Source organism: Stegostoma tigrinum, chromosome 19, assembly GCF_030684315.1.
Source record: "Stegostoma tigrinum isolate sSteTig4 chromosome 19, sSteTig4.hap1, whole genome shotgun sequence".
NCBI classification, from domain to species: Eukaryota; Metazoa; Chordata; class Chondrichthyes; order Orectolobiformes; family Stegostomatidae; genus Stegostoma; species Stegostoma tigrinum.
Window position 1 is genome coordinate 12,815,775 of NC_081372.1, and position 14,024 is coordinate 12,829,798.

Below are 14,024 nucleotides of genomic sequence, written 5' to 3' on the forward strand. Positions count from 1 at the left end.
TGTGCCTGGAGTTAATCCAAATGAACACATGTTCAAAGTGCTGGTCACTAGATACTTGTTATTGATGGAAGAAACCCTCCTGGTGTAAGGAACAACTATTAACCCATTGTGTGAATCAAGAGCTGTGAAAAATTATGAAAATAATGGAAAAGAAAATTTAGAACTAGCTCCACAGAACTGGAAAACTAAATAAATGAAACTTGCATCTGAAGCTATTACCTCAAACCTATTCATATTGTAGTCCGATTTACAGCAAGAGGGTATCTGTGCCAGGTATTTGGTAGAACTAGCCAATTAATTCAGAGCCCTGTAACCTTTTTTTACACTTGATGCATTTAACCTAATTCTTTGAAACTATCAGTTACTTGGTATTTGCCACCCTTATTGGGCAGTGTATTTTAGATTACAACAGCTTGCTGTTTTGTTTTTGTTTGAGGAAAATACTTCTATATGTTGCCCCTTTTGTTCTTTTGTCCTTTTTTATTAATTGCTTTAAAACAGTGAACTTCCACCATTGATGTTTCTTGGATTGGAATTTGGTGTTCCCTGTAAACTGCACCCGAGTGCGCAATTTGGCCCCTAAAGCTACCCCTGTACACGACTACGTTTAAATTTAAAAAAGGCCTGTGTACATAGTGAAGCAAATTAGCCAGATGCTTCAAAGAAAATGGAGAATTTGTTGCTGAACACACTTTCTATATATAACCTCTATCAAACTTATCGAAGTGTTCAAAGTCATTAACTTCATTTCCCCAAGCCTTCCTCTTCAAACGAGAATGCTTGGGTATAAATAAATATATCTAGTCACAAACACATCCCGTTCAACCTATGGGTATTTTTAGTTGATTTGTTCAGACATGTTACGACACGTGTGGGGTTGGGGGACTCGAACCCAGGCTTTCTGCCCTAGAGTTAGGGACATTATCACTCTGCCACAGAAGTCCTAAACCCCACTGATTATAGTCATACAGTATGGAAACAGATCCTTCAGTCCAGCTTGTCTGTACTGACCAGATATCCTACAGTGATCTACTTCACATGGTATTCCCAGGCAGTCTCCCATTTTAATTACTAACCAGGTCTGAGCCTGTGTAGCGTATGAAATTGGACAAGATCGGGTGTTTACAGGCTGGAATGGCTGTAAGTAATGTCATGGTGATACCTTAAATCCTGATCTTTCAATCCCCTCTGTAAAACAGGAGAGACTTATCTCCACGATAACAAAGTGTGGAGCTGGTCAACACAGCAGGCCAAGCAGCATCTCAGGAGCACAAAAGCTGACGTTTCGGGCCTAGACCCTTCATCGGAGAGGGAACTGAAATAAATAGGGAGAGAGGGGGAGGCGGACTGAAGATGGAGAGAAAAGAAGATAGGTAGAGAGGAGAGTATAGGTGAGGAGATAGGAAGGGGATAGGTCAGTCCAGGGAAGGCGGACAGGTCAAGGAGGCGGGATGAGGTGGTAGGTAGGAAATGGAGGTGCGGCTTGAGGTGGGAGGAAGGGATGGGTGAGAGGAAGAACAGGTTAGGGAAGCGGAGACAGGCTGGGCTGGTTTTGGGATGCAGTGGGTGGAGGGGACAAGCTGGGCTGGTTGTGAGATGCAGTGGGGGGAGGGGAAGAACTGGGCTGGTTTTGGGATGCGGTGGGTGAGGGGAGATTTAGAAGCTGGTGAAGTCCACATTGATACCATTGGGCCGCAGGCTTCCCAAGCGGAATATGAGTTGCTGTTCTTGCAACCTTCGGGTGGCATCATTGTGGCACTGCAGGAGGCCCATGATGGACATGTCATCTGAGGAATGGGAGGGGGAGTTAAAATGGTTCGCGACTGGGAGGTGCAGTTGTTTGTTGCGAACCGAGTGGAAGTGTTCTGCAAAGCGGTCCCCAAGCCTCCGCTTATCCCTTGCTCCACCTCAAGTTGCATCTCCATTTCCTACTTATCACCTCATCCCACCTCCTTGACCTGTCCGTTTTCCGTGGACTGACCTATCCCCTCCCTACCTCCCCACCTATACTCTCCTCTCTTCCTATCTTCTTTTCTCTCCATCTTCGGTCTGCCTCCCCCTCTCTCCCTATTTATTCCAGTTTCCTCTCCCCATCCCCCTCTCTGCTGAAGGGTCTAGGCCCGAAACGTCAGCTTTTGTGCTCCTGAGATGCTGCTTGGCCTGCTGTGTTCATCCAGCTCCACACTTTGTTATCTTGGATTCTCCAGCATCTGCTGTTCCTATTATCTCTGAGACTTATCTCTACGTATATTCAGTCTTTGATCAACAAGCTGAACAGTAAACAGACTGAAATCTGACTTGACATTCCAATGAGTTAGTGGGGGTGTGTTGCACTGTCAGAGGTGCCAGCTTTCAGAAGAGACCTTCAACCAAGGTGCCAGCTGTGCCTACTCCAGTGAGGGTGAGAGATCCTGTGGCACTATTCTGAAGAAAAGCAGGAAGAGTGCTAAAGAAAATTCAACAACCTGAAACATTAACTCATTCCTCTCTCTCCCCAGATGCTGCCAGACCTGTTCTGTTTCATACTCTCTTGTCAATATTTGTGTTTTGATCAAATGTTAGAGATTAGCTGGTTTATTTATCACATTACAGTTTACAGAAGTTTGCTACATGCACATTGTCAGGTAGGAAAGAGAAGCCGATATGACAACACTTCAAAAGTACAACTCACTGTAGAGCAAGTACTTTCTGATAATCTGCAGTCAACAGATGCTATATAAGCCTAAATTTTGGTGCAGGAGGTGTTGCTGAATTCTAGTTTCTAGGTTAGGCTGTGGAAATGTTCTTGCTGGAGTGCTGTGTGGCTGAAGAACAGTATGTTCACCAAGTCCTCGCCTTTGTTAAATACCATACGTTGCAGTGCAGCAAACAAATTGGAGAAATATGCGTTGGAAAAAAACTGGCAACTTGCAACACTGAAATGTTTTCGGGAACTTGTGGAGTGGAGGTACATTCCTCTGACCCTCTGCATTGCCAGGAAAATTAAGATTTTAATATTTGTTCCCTCATTTTGCTGCATTTTTGTGAACCAACTTGTATGCACATACAGGCCAATCTTATTTTTAAAAAGCAAACGGATACTGGCTTTTACCATAAAACGGTAAAAGAGGGAATTGCCAATGTAATCTTAAATCCAGAAATACACCAGCTGAATTGCTAAGCATTAGTCTTAGATTGTTCTCCTGGAGAGAGTTTAGAGGTAAAGAGAGAAGGTGTAGCACAGACTCCCTGGGAATACTGCTTTAATTTGAGGAAATATGGGAAAGAACATGGAGCTAATTTTATTACAACAGAGGAGACTACTGGATGATTTGAGAGAGAAGTTTGAAAATAAGAAGCATCAGATGTGGTTGCGCTGGCTGGTGACATAAAAAGGTTGAATTTAAAAGAATTTAGGCGAGAATTGGATGAAACCATTTGGTGTAGACCCACCACGAATAAATTATGAAAGCATGATAGGGACATGGGCTTCGGACCCATGAGGATAAATACAACACAGACTGATTATACCGGATAACTGGTTTCTATTTTACGATTCTTGCAGGATTTTGAGTCAATATACATCAACAAGGTATTGCTGACATCTCAATTCATGTTATCCAACATCGTATTCTGATTTCATTAAATTGACCAGTTTAGTTCTAAATTGGACTGTTGTACTATGAAAAGGATTAGTATTCAAACTATACATAGATATGCAATTCTTATATTTTGATTTGTATTGACTTGCCAACAAGAAAAAAAGAAAAATCATTTTGTTTTTCCTGTCCTGGATTAAAATACTTTCATGCTAATAAGCTTTTTAAAAATTATAGTGTAAACTTCTGTAACTAAAATAATTTTGCTTGTTAACAAAGTTGTGAAATGAGAAAAGTCTTCAGTGTTTGATAATTGGCTTGATCTCACTTCAGATTGCTTCTTGCGTGCTATCACCCCCATTCTCCCACTTTCTCCCTGGTAACTGTTGATCCTCTTGACAATCAAGAACCTATCTATCTCTGTCTTACGTATACTCAATGACCTGGCCTCTACACATTTCTGTGGCAGTGAATTTTGGCTGAAGAAGTTTCTCCTTTCCTTTTATCTCCATTCTAAGAAGCCTTCCCTTTTTCACTCTAAGGCTGTGCCATTGGGTCTTAATCACTCCTACCAGTGGAAACATCTTCCCAACATCCATTCTGTCCAGGCCATTTGGTATCCTGTCAGTTTCAGTTAGATCCAGTGCACCCCCCCCCCCCACCCCCCAAAATCTTTTTAAACTACATTGAGCATAGACCCAGAGCCCTTGAATGTCCCTCATGTTAAGCTTTTCATTCCTGGGACCATTCTCGTGAACCTGCCCCAGGGCCAGTACCTCTTTCCTGAGATATGGGGCCCAAAACTGTGCACAATACTCCAAATATAGCCTGAGCAGAGCCTTCTAGAGGCCCAGAAGTACATCCCTGCTTTTATATTCAAGTCCTCTCAAAACAAATATCAAAATTGCATTTACCTTCCAAGCAACTGACTCACTCTGCAAGTCTACATTGAGAGAATCCTGGACTAGAACTCCCAAGTCCCCTTGCACTTCAGACTTCTGACTTTTTTTTCCTCCATTTACAAAATCGTCTATGCTTCTATTCTTCTGACCAAAATACATGGCCTCACACTTTCCCATGTTGTACACCATCTGCCACCTCTTTGCCCACTTTCCTAACCTGTCCAAATCCTTCTGCAGCCTCCCTGCTCCCTTAATACCACCTGTCCCTCTCCGTTTTTTTTCCCCTTCATTCACAGGATGAGGGCTGGCTAGGCAGCATTTATCAGCCATCCCTAATTGCCCCCAGAGGTCAGTTAAGAGTCAACCACATTGCTGTAGGTTCAGAGTCACATGTAGGCCAGACCAGGTAAGGATGGCAGTTTCCTTCCCTAAAGGACATGAGTGAACCAGATGGATTTTTCCGACAATCAACAATGGATTCATTGGCGTCATAGACTGTTTAATTCCAGATATTTTATTAAATTCAAATTCCACCATCTGCCCCAGAACATTATCTGGGTCACTAGATGAACAGTCCAGTGATAACATCACTAGGCTATCACCTCCCCATATCTTCGTATCACCTGCAAACTTAGCAAGAAGTCCTCAGTTCCTTCATCTATATCATTAATTTATAAAATGAAAAGTTGTGGTCCCAACACTGACCCTTGTGGAACACCACTTGTCACTGGCTGCCATCCTGAGAAAAACCCCTTTATTCCCACTCTCTGCTTTCTGCCAGACAGCTAATCTTCTATCCATGCTAGAGCCTTGCCTCTGACACCATGGGCCCTTATCTTACTCAGCATATTTAACATTGTATTAAATGAGAAATCTATGCTTTACAAGTATTTACTGTGATGACTTGTACATCTAAAGAGAGGAGCTGCTTTCTTCAAAATTCCCATTTGTTTTGCATGTCAATGAAACACTGTAATCAGAATGGGATATGGTGTCAGACAGACATGAGTAAAGATATTTCTGATCATTAAATAGCTGAATAATCTTGGCTAAAAGTAAAACCTTAAATTGGTGTGCATGTCACTAAATATTCGGTGCTCAAGTGTTGCAAAATGGACAAAATAAAGTGTGGCATCTGTAATCTGGGAAGTTGTGGCTTGTCTTCAGTCAAGGGCAGTGCTGTTAAAACTGCAGAAGCAAAATCCTAAAGATGCCAAATTATTTTTAATTGAACAGTAGATAATCTGTCATGGTGCTTTGCTAGTAGAAATTGGACTGCATAGCAGTTGATTTACAATCAAGGTTCTCTGGAAAGCTCTGCAATAATTATTTAAGTGGCCTACAGTGTAATTTTAAGGTTTGAAAATTGTAACAGATTTTTTGAGAGCTATTGTTCTTGCATTTCATGAAAAATATTCATTAAAGATTTTTGAGCTTTTAATTTGTTCATTCAACAATGTTTAACTTTGTTAGTCGAGGGTTGTGGGGAAAAGGTGAGAAAGTGGAGTTGAAGATTGAGATCAGCCATGATCTCATTGAATGAATGGCAGAGCAGACTCTGGGCTGAATGGCCATCTTCTGATCCTACATCTTATCTTTTTCGTTTACATTGTCTTGCATATACTGTGTAATGTGGAGGTGCCTGGGTTGGACTTGGGTGGACAAAGTCAAGGTCACATGACACCAGGTCCAATAGGTTTATTTGTAATCATAAGCTTTTGGAGTGTTGCTCCTTCGTCAGGTGAAGTGAGAGAGGGGCACACGCACAGAATTTATGGGCAGAGAGAGTAAAAGACAATACAATTGGTGTGAATGCTCATGGTATAAAGGCGAGACTGTGCAGACGATATGACATTGGATGAATGGACACAGTGCAATAATTGCCAGACAGGAATGTTTCCTCCCAGTCGGGGAACACTTCAGCAGTCACAGACATTCGGCCTCTGATCTTCAGGTAACTATCCTTCATAGGAGGCAGACTTCAGGATATTCAACAATGCAGAGTGGCCGAGTAGGGAAACTGGTAACCGAATTCTGTACCCATGAGGATGGCTTCAACCATGACCTTTGGGTTCATGTTATGCTACCTGTGACCCCACCACACTGTTCTGTATCTGTAAAATCTCCCTAACTCTCCTGTTCTGTCACCACCACCTGGATAAATTGTTATGATCCCTCTTTACCTGAATTAGTTTGTACAGTCCTGGATTATTTATGACTTTGGTTAGACCTTTGGCATGTGATTCTTATCTATTCTGTTATTCCACTCATTTAGTTTGTCTCCTGCATCTTATGTCTAATTTTTTGTAATTATGCCTATCTGATTCATTTGGATTATAGTTCATCCTCTTGCTTGTTATTCAGCTGTTGGCACTTCACTCACACCATCTAATACTTTTGGATCACCTGTAGGGACTTATTATGTGGCACTCCACTTACACCATTTGTAAGGACTTTTGACCTCTCTGCCCAATGATCTCTCTCTGTCCTCACCTGACGAAGGAGCAGCGCTACGAAAGCTTGTGATTTCACACAAACCTGTTGGGACTATAACCTGGTGTGATGTGACTTCTGACTGTATTTTGTGGGATTGAAAGATTGGGGTTTTACACAATTTCACAAGATATCATCTGTTTCCTTTAACTGTAAAAAAAATTAAAACCATGCTATATGGTATCCAGAATAGCCTTCCGAGAGATTCTGCATTATTTCCTCATGTTCTTTTTAATAACCTGGTTCAGTTAGTCATCACTTTTTTTTCAGTCAGAATGTTTGGGATTCTGAATCAAATCAAGGTTCTGAAATCTGACTGACTGATAATGTGAAAGTCCAACAGAGTCACCAATAATTGGATAGCACTGGTGAAAGAGAACTCTACATTAATCCAAGCCTCCCTTCACAAAGCTGACTTTGTCCACTGAGTCACATTGTTGATTCACAGCCCCACTGTAGGATTAGAGCAAAAACAGAATTTTCTAAAAAAATGCTCAGCAGGTCTGGCAGCAGCCACAAAGCGAAATCAGAGTTAATGTTTCGGGTACGGTGATACTTCTTTGAAACTGATGGTAGCAGGAAAATGTCAATTTATGTGCAAAAAAAAGGATGTGGTTGTGGTGGTGGGGGGGGGGGGGGGGTGCGCAGGCTGGAAGCGTGGTCAGGAGCAAACGATAGGTGGGGATAGAGCTCAGAAAGAGAAGAGCAGCTGGATAGACAAAGGAGTTGATAATGATCTGGCTAGGAGGGTAAATAGTTGTTAATGGGGACTGTTAATGACTAACAATAGGTAGTGTGTAATGGCAGGCTATGTGATAACCACGCCTGGTGTGGGGTAGGGGGCTAGGACATGGGAGAGTGTAGGTCCTAAAATTATTGAACTCGATAATGAGTCCACAGGGCTGCAAGATCCCCAAGCGGAAAATGAGGTGTTGTTCTTCCAGCTTGTGCTGAGGTTCACTGGAACACTGCAGCAAGCTTGAGCCAGAGATGTTGGCCGGGGAATATGGTGGTGTGTTAAAGTGGCAGGCAACTGGAAGCGCAGTCATTTTTTTTGCGGGCAGAACGTAGATGTTCTCTGAAGCAGTTGCAAAGTCTATGTGTTGTTTCCCCAAGGCTGAGGAGACCATATCGTGTGCAGTGAATGCAGTAGACTAGACTGTGAAGTGCAGGTGAAGTGTTGCTTCACCTGGAAGGTATGTTTTGGGCCCTTGGATACTGGGGAGGGAGGAGGTAAATGGGCAGGTGTTGCCTCTTTGGTTGCAGGGTAAGGTGCTGTAGGGATGCGGGTGACTTTCACCTGGTCTGTCTCTGACTCCTCCCTTCACTTCCTCGACATCTGTTTCCATTTCTGGGCATAGACTGGTTATTCATATCCACTATAAACCCACCAACTTCCACAGCTACCTGGACTATAGATCCTGCTTCCTGCAAAGACTCCATTCCATTCTCTCTGTTCCTCCGTATATGTTCAGATGAGGCCAACTTTGACAAATGTCCACCTTCCTCCTCAAGCGAGGACTCCCCAGCACTCTTTTCTTCAGGGTCTTCGACCGGGTCTGACCTATCTCCTGCACTGCCACCTTTAGCCCCTCTCTTCCCTCCAACAGCAGTAATAGGGTTTCCCTTGTCCTTTTGTACCGTCCCACCAGCATGCACATCCTGGGAGTCATCAGAAGCCATTCTGCCACCTTGAGTGAGATGCCACCACCAGACACACATTACCCTTCCCTCCCTTGTCTGCCTTCTGCAGGGACACGCTGCTCTATTCTTCCTTCACTTCCAACTTACCCCCCCCCGCCCACACAGCCCCAGGGCACCTTCCTCTGCAACTGCTGCAGGTGTAGCAACTGCTGCAGGTGTAACACCTGCCCATTTATCTCCTCCCTTCCCAGTATCCAAGGGCCCAAACATACCTTCCAGGTGAAGCAACACTTCACCTGCACTTCCCACAACCTAGTCCACAGTATGCTTAGGGACGGAGCTGCAGGATTTTGACCCAGTGACACTGAAGGAACGGCGATGTATTTCCAAGTCAGGATGGTGATAGGCTTGGAGGGGAGCTTGCAAGTAGTGGTGGCTCCCGCTACTACATTTGGGAAGGAATTGCGAAAACACTTGAAACTGAAATAAGTTGTAGGGATATGGGGGGGGGAAAGTTAGCACAGACTTGATGAGCTGAATGGCCACCTCCTGTGCTGTAATATTCCATTAAATCTTTTCCCAATGTTGTGTGCGTACAGCTTAGCACAGCAGTCAGAACTAGTTGCTGTTTACTTATTTGAGTAGGTAATTCAGATTGACAGCAGCTGTAAAGTCTGTAAGTCTCCTGTGCTAATGTCCTTTTACTACTTCTACAAAGCAGTCTGATAGTGTTATCCTACTGCCTCTTAAAGACCCAGGATGAGCATGAGGTAATTTCACAAACCCATTTACAGAAGTGAAATGAAAAAGGTTCCATCTTCTGTTGTTGTTAGTTAACCCTTTCACGGGATATTTTATATTCACCTGACACAATGGTGAAGAAATAAAAGGGAGTTCTCCTGGTTGTTACTTATGCCTCAATCAGTATCTAAACATGGATCGTTTGGCCTTTATCATAGTGGTATTGTGTGATCTTGCTGTGCACAAATTAAGCTATTTTTATGTGTCTCCTTGTAATTATATTTCTTTTTACAAAGTAGTTTACCATGAAGTTGTGAAACACACCTTACAAATACCAGCTCCGTGTTTTCAGCTTGATCCCTTGCACACCAGATCGCAATCTCTAGATTAAAATGTTAGTTACCTCACCCATCTCTAAGGCAAATTTTCAAGCACGTACATAAAATTTCCCGTGGTGTATGTTCAGTGTTTGAGAACACATATTTGACTAACATTCTAAAGCTGTACCGCCAGAGCTATCAGTCCTCAAATAAGCTTTGAGCGGTTTGATATGCATCATGGGAAATGGAAGAGGCCATTCATCCTTTGAACCTGCTCCATCATTCAATGAGATCATTGGCTGATCTGTGATCATCCTAAAGGAACTTTATGGAGTAGGTAGATAGCGAAGGTCTATGGCACTATTGGAAGAGGATAATAGGGTTCTCCCTGTTCCATGGTCAACAGTTTCTCACTTTTATAACCAAACACCAGAAGCAGCTGCTTATTCCTCCTGCTTTGCTTTTTGAGATCTTGCTATGCACAGAAATTATGTCTGCCAGCATAATAAATTACTTTATTTTCAAAGTAATTCATTGTGGCAGGCTCGTGACATTTCTGACTGATGTGAAGTGCTACAGCAAATACTGCTGGAAAGAGAGACTGGCTGTGGTGCCTTTGTGCCTTGCATTCGTCAGGCCGGATACAACAATACCAAATTACAAATGTTCCCAGCAATTTATATGCTGCAGGAGCAAAGGGGTAGGGGGTCGCTGATAAGTTGCCAAGTTGACTCTGATTGGCCAAGCTGTTGCCATGACAACATTAATGGGGAATTACCAGCGCTCCAAGCCCTTGACTCCATGTCACTCTTTTCAGCAATGTTCAGTTTCTGCCCTGCCTGACAACTGTTTATAAAGAAAAAATGTAAACCTTTTAATCTTAGATACAAAAGCGTATCAAATGCTGGAGCATCCAAGATAAGAAAGTGTGGAGCTGGACGAACACAGCAGGCCAAGCAGCATCTTAGGTGCACAAAAGCTGATGTTTCAGGCCTAGACCCTTCATCCCGAAACGTCAGCTTTTGTGCTCCTGTGATGCAGCTTGGCCTGCTGTGTTCATCCAGCTCCATGCTTTCTTATCTTGGGAACTGCAAATGCTGGAGAATCCATTATCTCTGATACATTTTTAACCTTTTAATCTTGCTGTCTCACTTATTGGCTTGTCTTGCATGTATTTCATTCCTCACCTTTTTAGAAGTGGCTGATGTTGAATGGAAAAGGCCCAGGATTCAGTGAGGACTGACGGACAATAATGCTGTTCCCCCACCCCCCGATCCCTGGAAACCTTATGTCACTTTTCCAAGTGACTTTTCCCATATTATTGTTTTGTTCACAGAAAAATAAACTCTTGAACAGAAATGGCAACATAATGCGCACACACACGTTTTCAAAAATAAATATTTAACAACAATAAACATTTGCAGTCTTCATCCTGAATATAATTTTTCTTTGTTTTTCTACCACTGACCCCATCTAGTGATTGTCATCTGCTACCTTACACCCTGCCGATATTTATTTATCTTCTGACATCACAGACTCTCTGATTATCATTTCATTTGTTCATATGCAGCACTGTAATAAAAATGAATGAACAAATGAAAATGTACAGCACAGGAACAGACCCTTCGGCCCTCCAAGCCTGTGCCGACCATTGTGCCCTAATTAATCTAAAAGCAAACCTGCTGTTTTTTGATCCGTATCCCTCTATTCCCTCCTATTCATGTACCCATCTAGGTGTCTCTTAATATCTTCAATGTGCCTGCTTCCACCCCCTCTTTCTGGTAGTGCTGCTACCACTCTCTGCGTGAAAAACATCCCTTGTATATCCCTGTTAAACTTACGCCCTCTAAGCTTGAACCTGTGCCCCCTTTGTAAATGAAACTTCAATCCTGGGGGAAAAGCCTCTGACTATTCACCTCGATCCACCACCTGGGAGTTGGCTGTGTGTAAATTAATTTGTAGCAAAGCTGGTGTTGGGATAAAAGACTATTTGGTGTGTTTTGTGATGAAGCTTCCAGAAATATGTCCAAGTGAGAACTCTAAATGGATCCCTTAAATTCAGCAGCAGGGAAAAACTCCAGTAGGCTTGTTGGATGAGGTCCAGGCCCTTGCTATGAAAGAAAAATTTATTTTTGGATCATTTTTTGTATCCTCCAACCTCAAACTGACTTTGCCAGCATTTACCTATGCACTAATAGGAGCAAAATACTGCAGATGTTGGAAATCTGAAATGGAAGCAGAAGGTACTGGGGAAACTCAACATCTGCAACAACGTGGTGTCCTCTACATTGAGAAGATGAGGTGCAGAGTGGACAACCACTTTGTGGAACACCTACATTTGGTCTGTAAAAATGACTCTGGTCTTCCATGTGCCTGCCACTTCAGCGCACCGCCATGTTCCCTGGCTAATGTTGCATGTATTGGACTCGCTGCAGTGCTCCAGTGAGAGTCCGAGCAAGTTGAAAGAACAGCATCTCATTTTCCACCTGGGGACCCTGCAACCTTTGGGACTCAAATCAAGTTCAACAATTTTAGGGTCTGAACACCTTGTTCCATGTCCAGCCCCACCCTCCACACCAGGCACTATCATGATACAGGCTGCTTTTAGCACAGCCAACCCATTTTTGCTTCCACACCAACTCTATTATTAACTTTTCTCCTTCCCTGGTGTACTATTATCCACACCTTTTCCTGTCTAACTGTATTTGTCTGTCTTTCTCTCTCTCTCTGGGCTTCATGTCCATCAATCCTTTCCCCAACACCCAGTCTTCACCATATATACTACCTTTTCCTGGCTACTGAGAAGGGTCACTGGACTCAACAGTCAAGCTCCTCTAATACTGCCTGACCTGCTGTGTTCCTCCAGCTCCACACGGTGTTATCTCTGACTCCAGCATCTGCAGATGTTGCTATCAATGTTAACTCTGTTCTCTCTCTACAGATGCTGCCAGACCTGCTGACTGTCCCCAGCAACTTCTGTTTGACAATTATCTTTTTGGAATGGATCGCTTAGATTATTAACTGTTGCTTCTCCCCATTCTCTCTTCCCCCCCCCCCCCCCCCCCCACAAACCTCCACGCAGGCGCAGGCTCCAGCTGAACCCAAATCAAGCCTTCTTCTTGCTGGTGAACCAACGGAGCATGGTCAGTGTCTCGACTTCGATCTCGGAGATCTATGAGCAGGAGAAGGATGAAGATGGCTTCCTCTACATGGTTTATGCCTCTCAGGAAACCTTTGGCTGCTGAAATCAGCAGCAGCAGTACCATCACTACATTGAGGATCCCTGCACTTCGTTAACTGGTCAAGGCTAGAGAGAAGAGAGAATTTCACTGTGTTTTTAAAAAGCAAAACAACAAAAAAAAATCCAAACCACCGGGATTTCTATCCTGCATTCTGTCACTCTCACACGTACTATGAACGCATGGTGTACCGGGGTCATGTAAAACATTGAACAATAGCCTTCTCTCACTTGTAACTATATGATTGGCAATTGTTTATTTGTTAGTTATTGGTCTTTTATCCCTTGTGTTTTTATTTTCATTTTGTAATTAAAAAAAAATGTGATTAATGCATGGTCCACCTACCGAAGCAATGAGGAATTTCAAGGCCTTAGGATGACTGGTACTGAATGATGAGATGGCCTTGTATGGAGAGGGTGAGATATATATTATAATCTATATATATATAAAATCTATATATATATATATAAAATGTACCAATGACTTTAAAAGTGATTTTAAGTGCATATCGAATTTCGGTGCTACAAGTCAATAAGTAGGGAGGGGAGAGGACTGGGGATGGGGGGATTTGGAGAAGTGGGAGGAGGAAAGCAATCTAGAACTGTATAATGCTCTTTCCTGGTTTTCATGATCAGCTATAGTAGGTAGAATTTGCTTTTAATGCACTTTATAAACAGCACGGGTGTTTAGGAAAACCTTAGTACTGTCACATTGTAGCCTATTCAGAGGTAGAATTTTAATGTAGGTGGTCAGATCCCGTTTTCTGTGACTCTCTTATAATTCTTTATGTGTGTGTGTGGCTTTCTGATTACGTTGGCTATTATTTTAGTTTTGGTCATCAGTTCTGTGTAGTTATGACACCTGTTTAATGTTTGATAAAAAGGGAATGGCATTCACGGAAATTCTCATAATTGTTGATTTTTCTTTATTTCTTCTTTTTGAACAAAACTTGCATAATTTACAGAAAAAAGGTCCAATACAAAAGTTATGATTTAAATGGGCCCATGTCTCCTTAATGCATTTTGTACTTTGAACATTTGGTTTGTCTTTGATTTGTAAAACCCAGACCAGCCTGTTGAGAGTGGGGTTCCCAAATGGAGCGTGTGC

The 14,024-nt window shown here is 42.7% G+C and overlaps 1 protein-coding gene across 1 annotated transcript in view; it reads left to right on the forward strand.

Annotated features, from left to right (window-relative positions):
- LOC125461514 (microtubule-associated proteins 1A/1B light chain 3A) overlaps positions 1–13,819 on the forward strand; it is a 38,941-nt gene extending 25,122 nt beyond the window's left edge. Inside the window, exon 4 of the mRNA XM_048550377.2 lies at positions 12,761–13,819. Within this exon, the coding sequence (XP_048406334.1) occupies positions 12,761–12,923 (163 nt within the window). The 3' untranslated portion in view covers positions 12,924–13,819. The remainder of the gene's footprint in view (positions 1–12,760) is intronic.
- Positions 13,820–14,024: the final 205 nt, after the last annotated feature.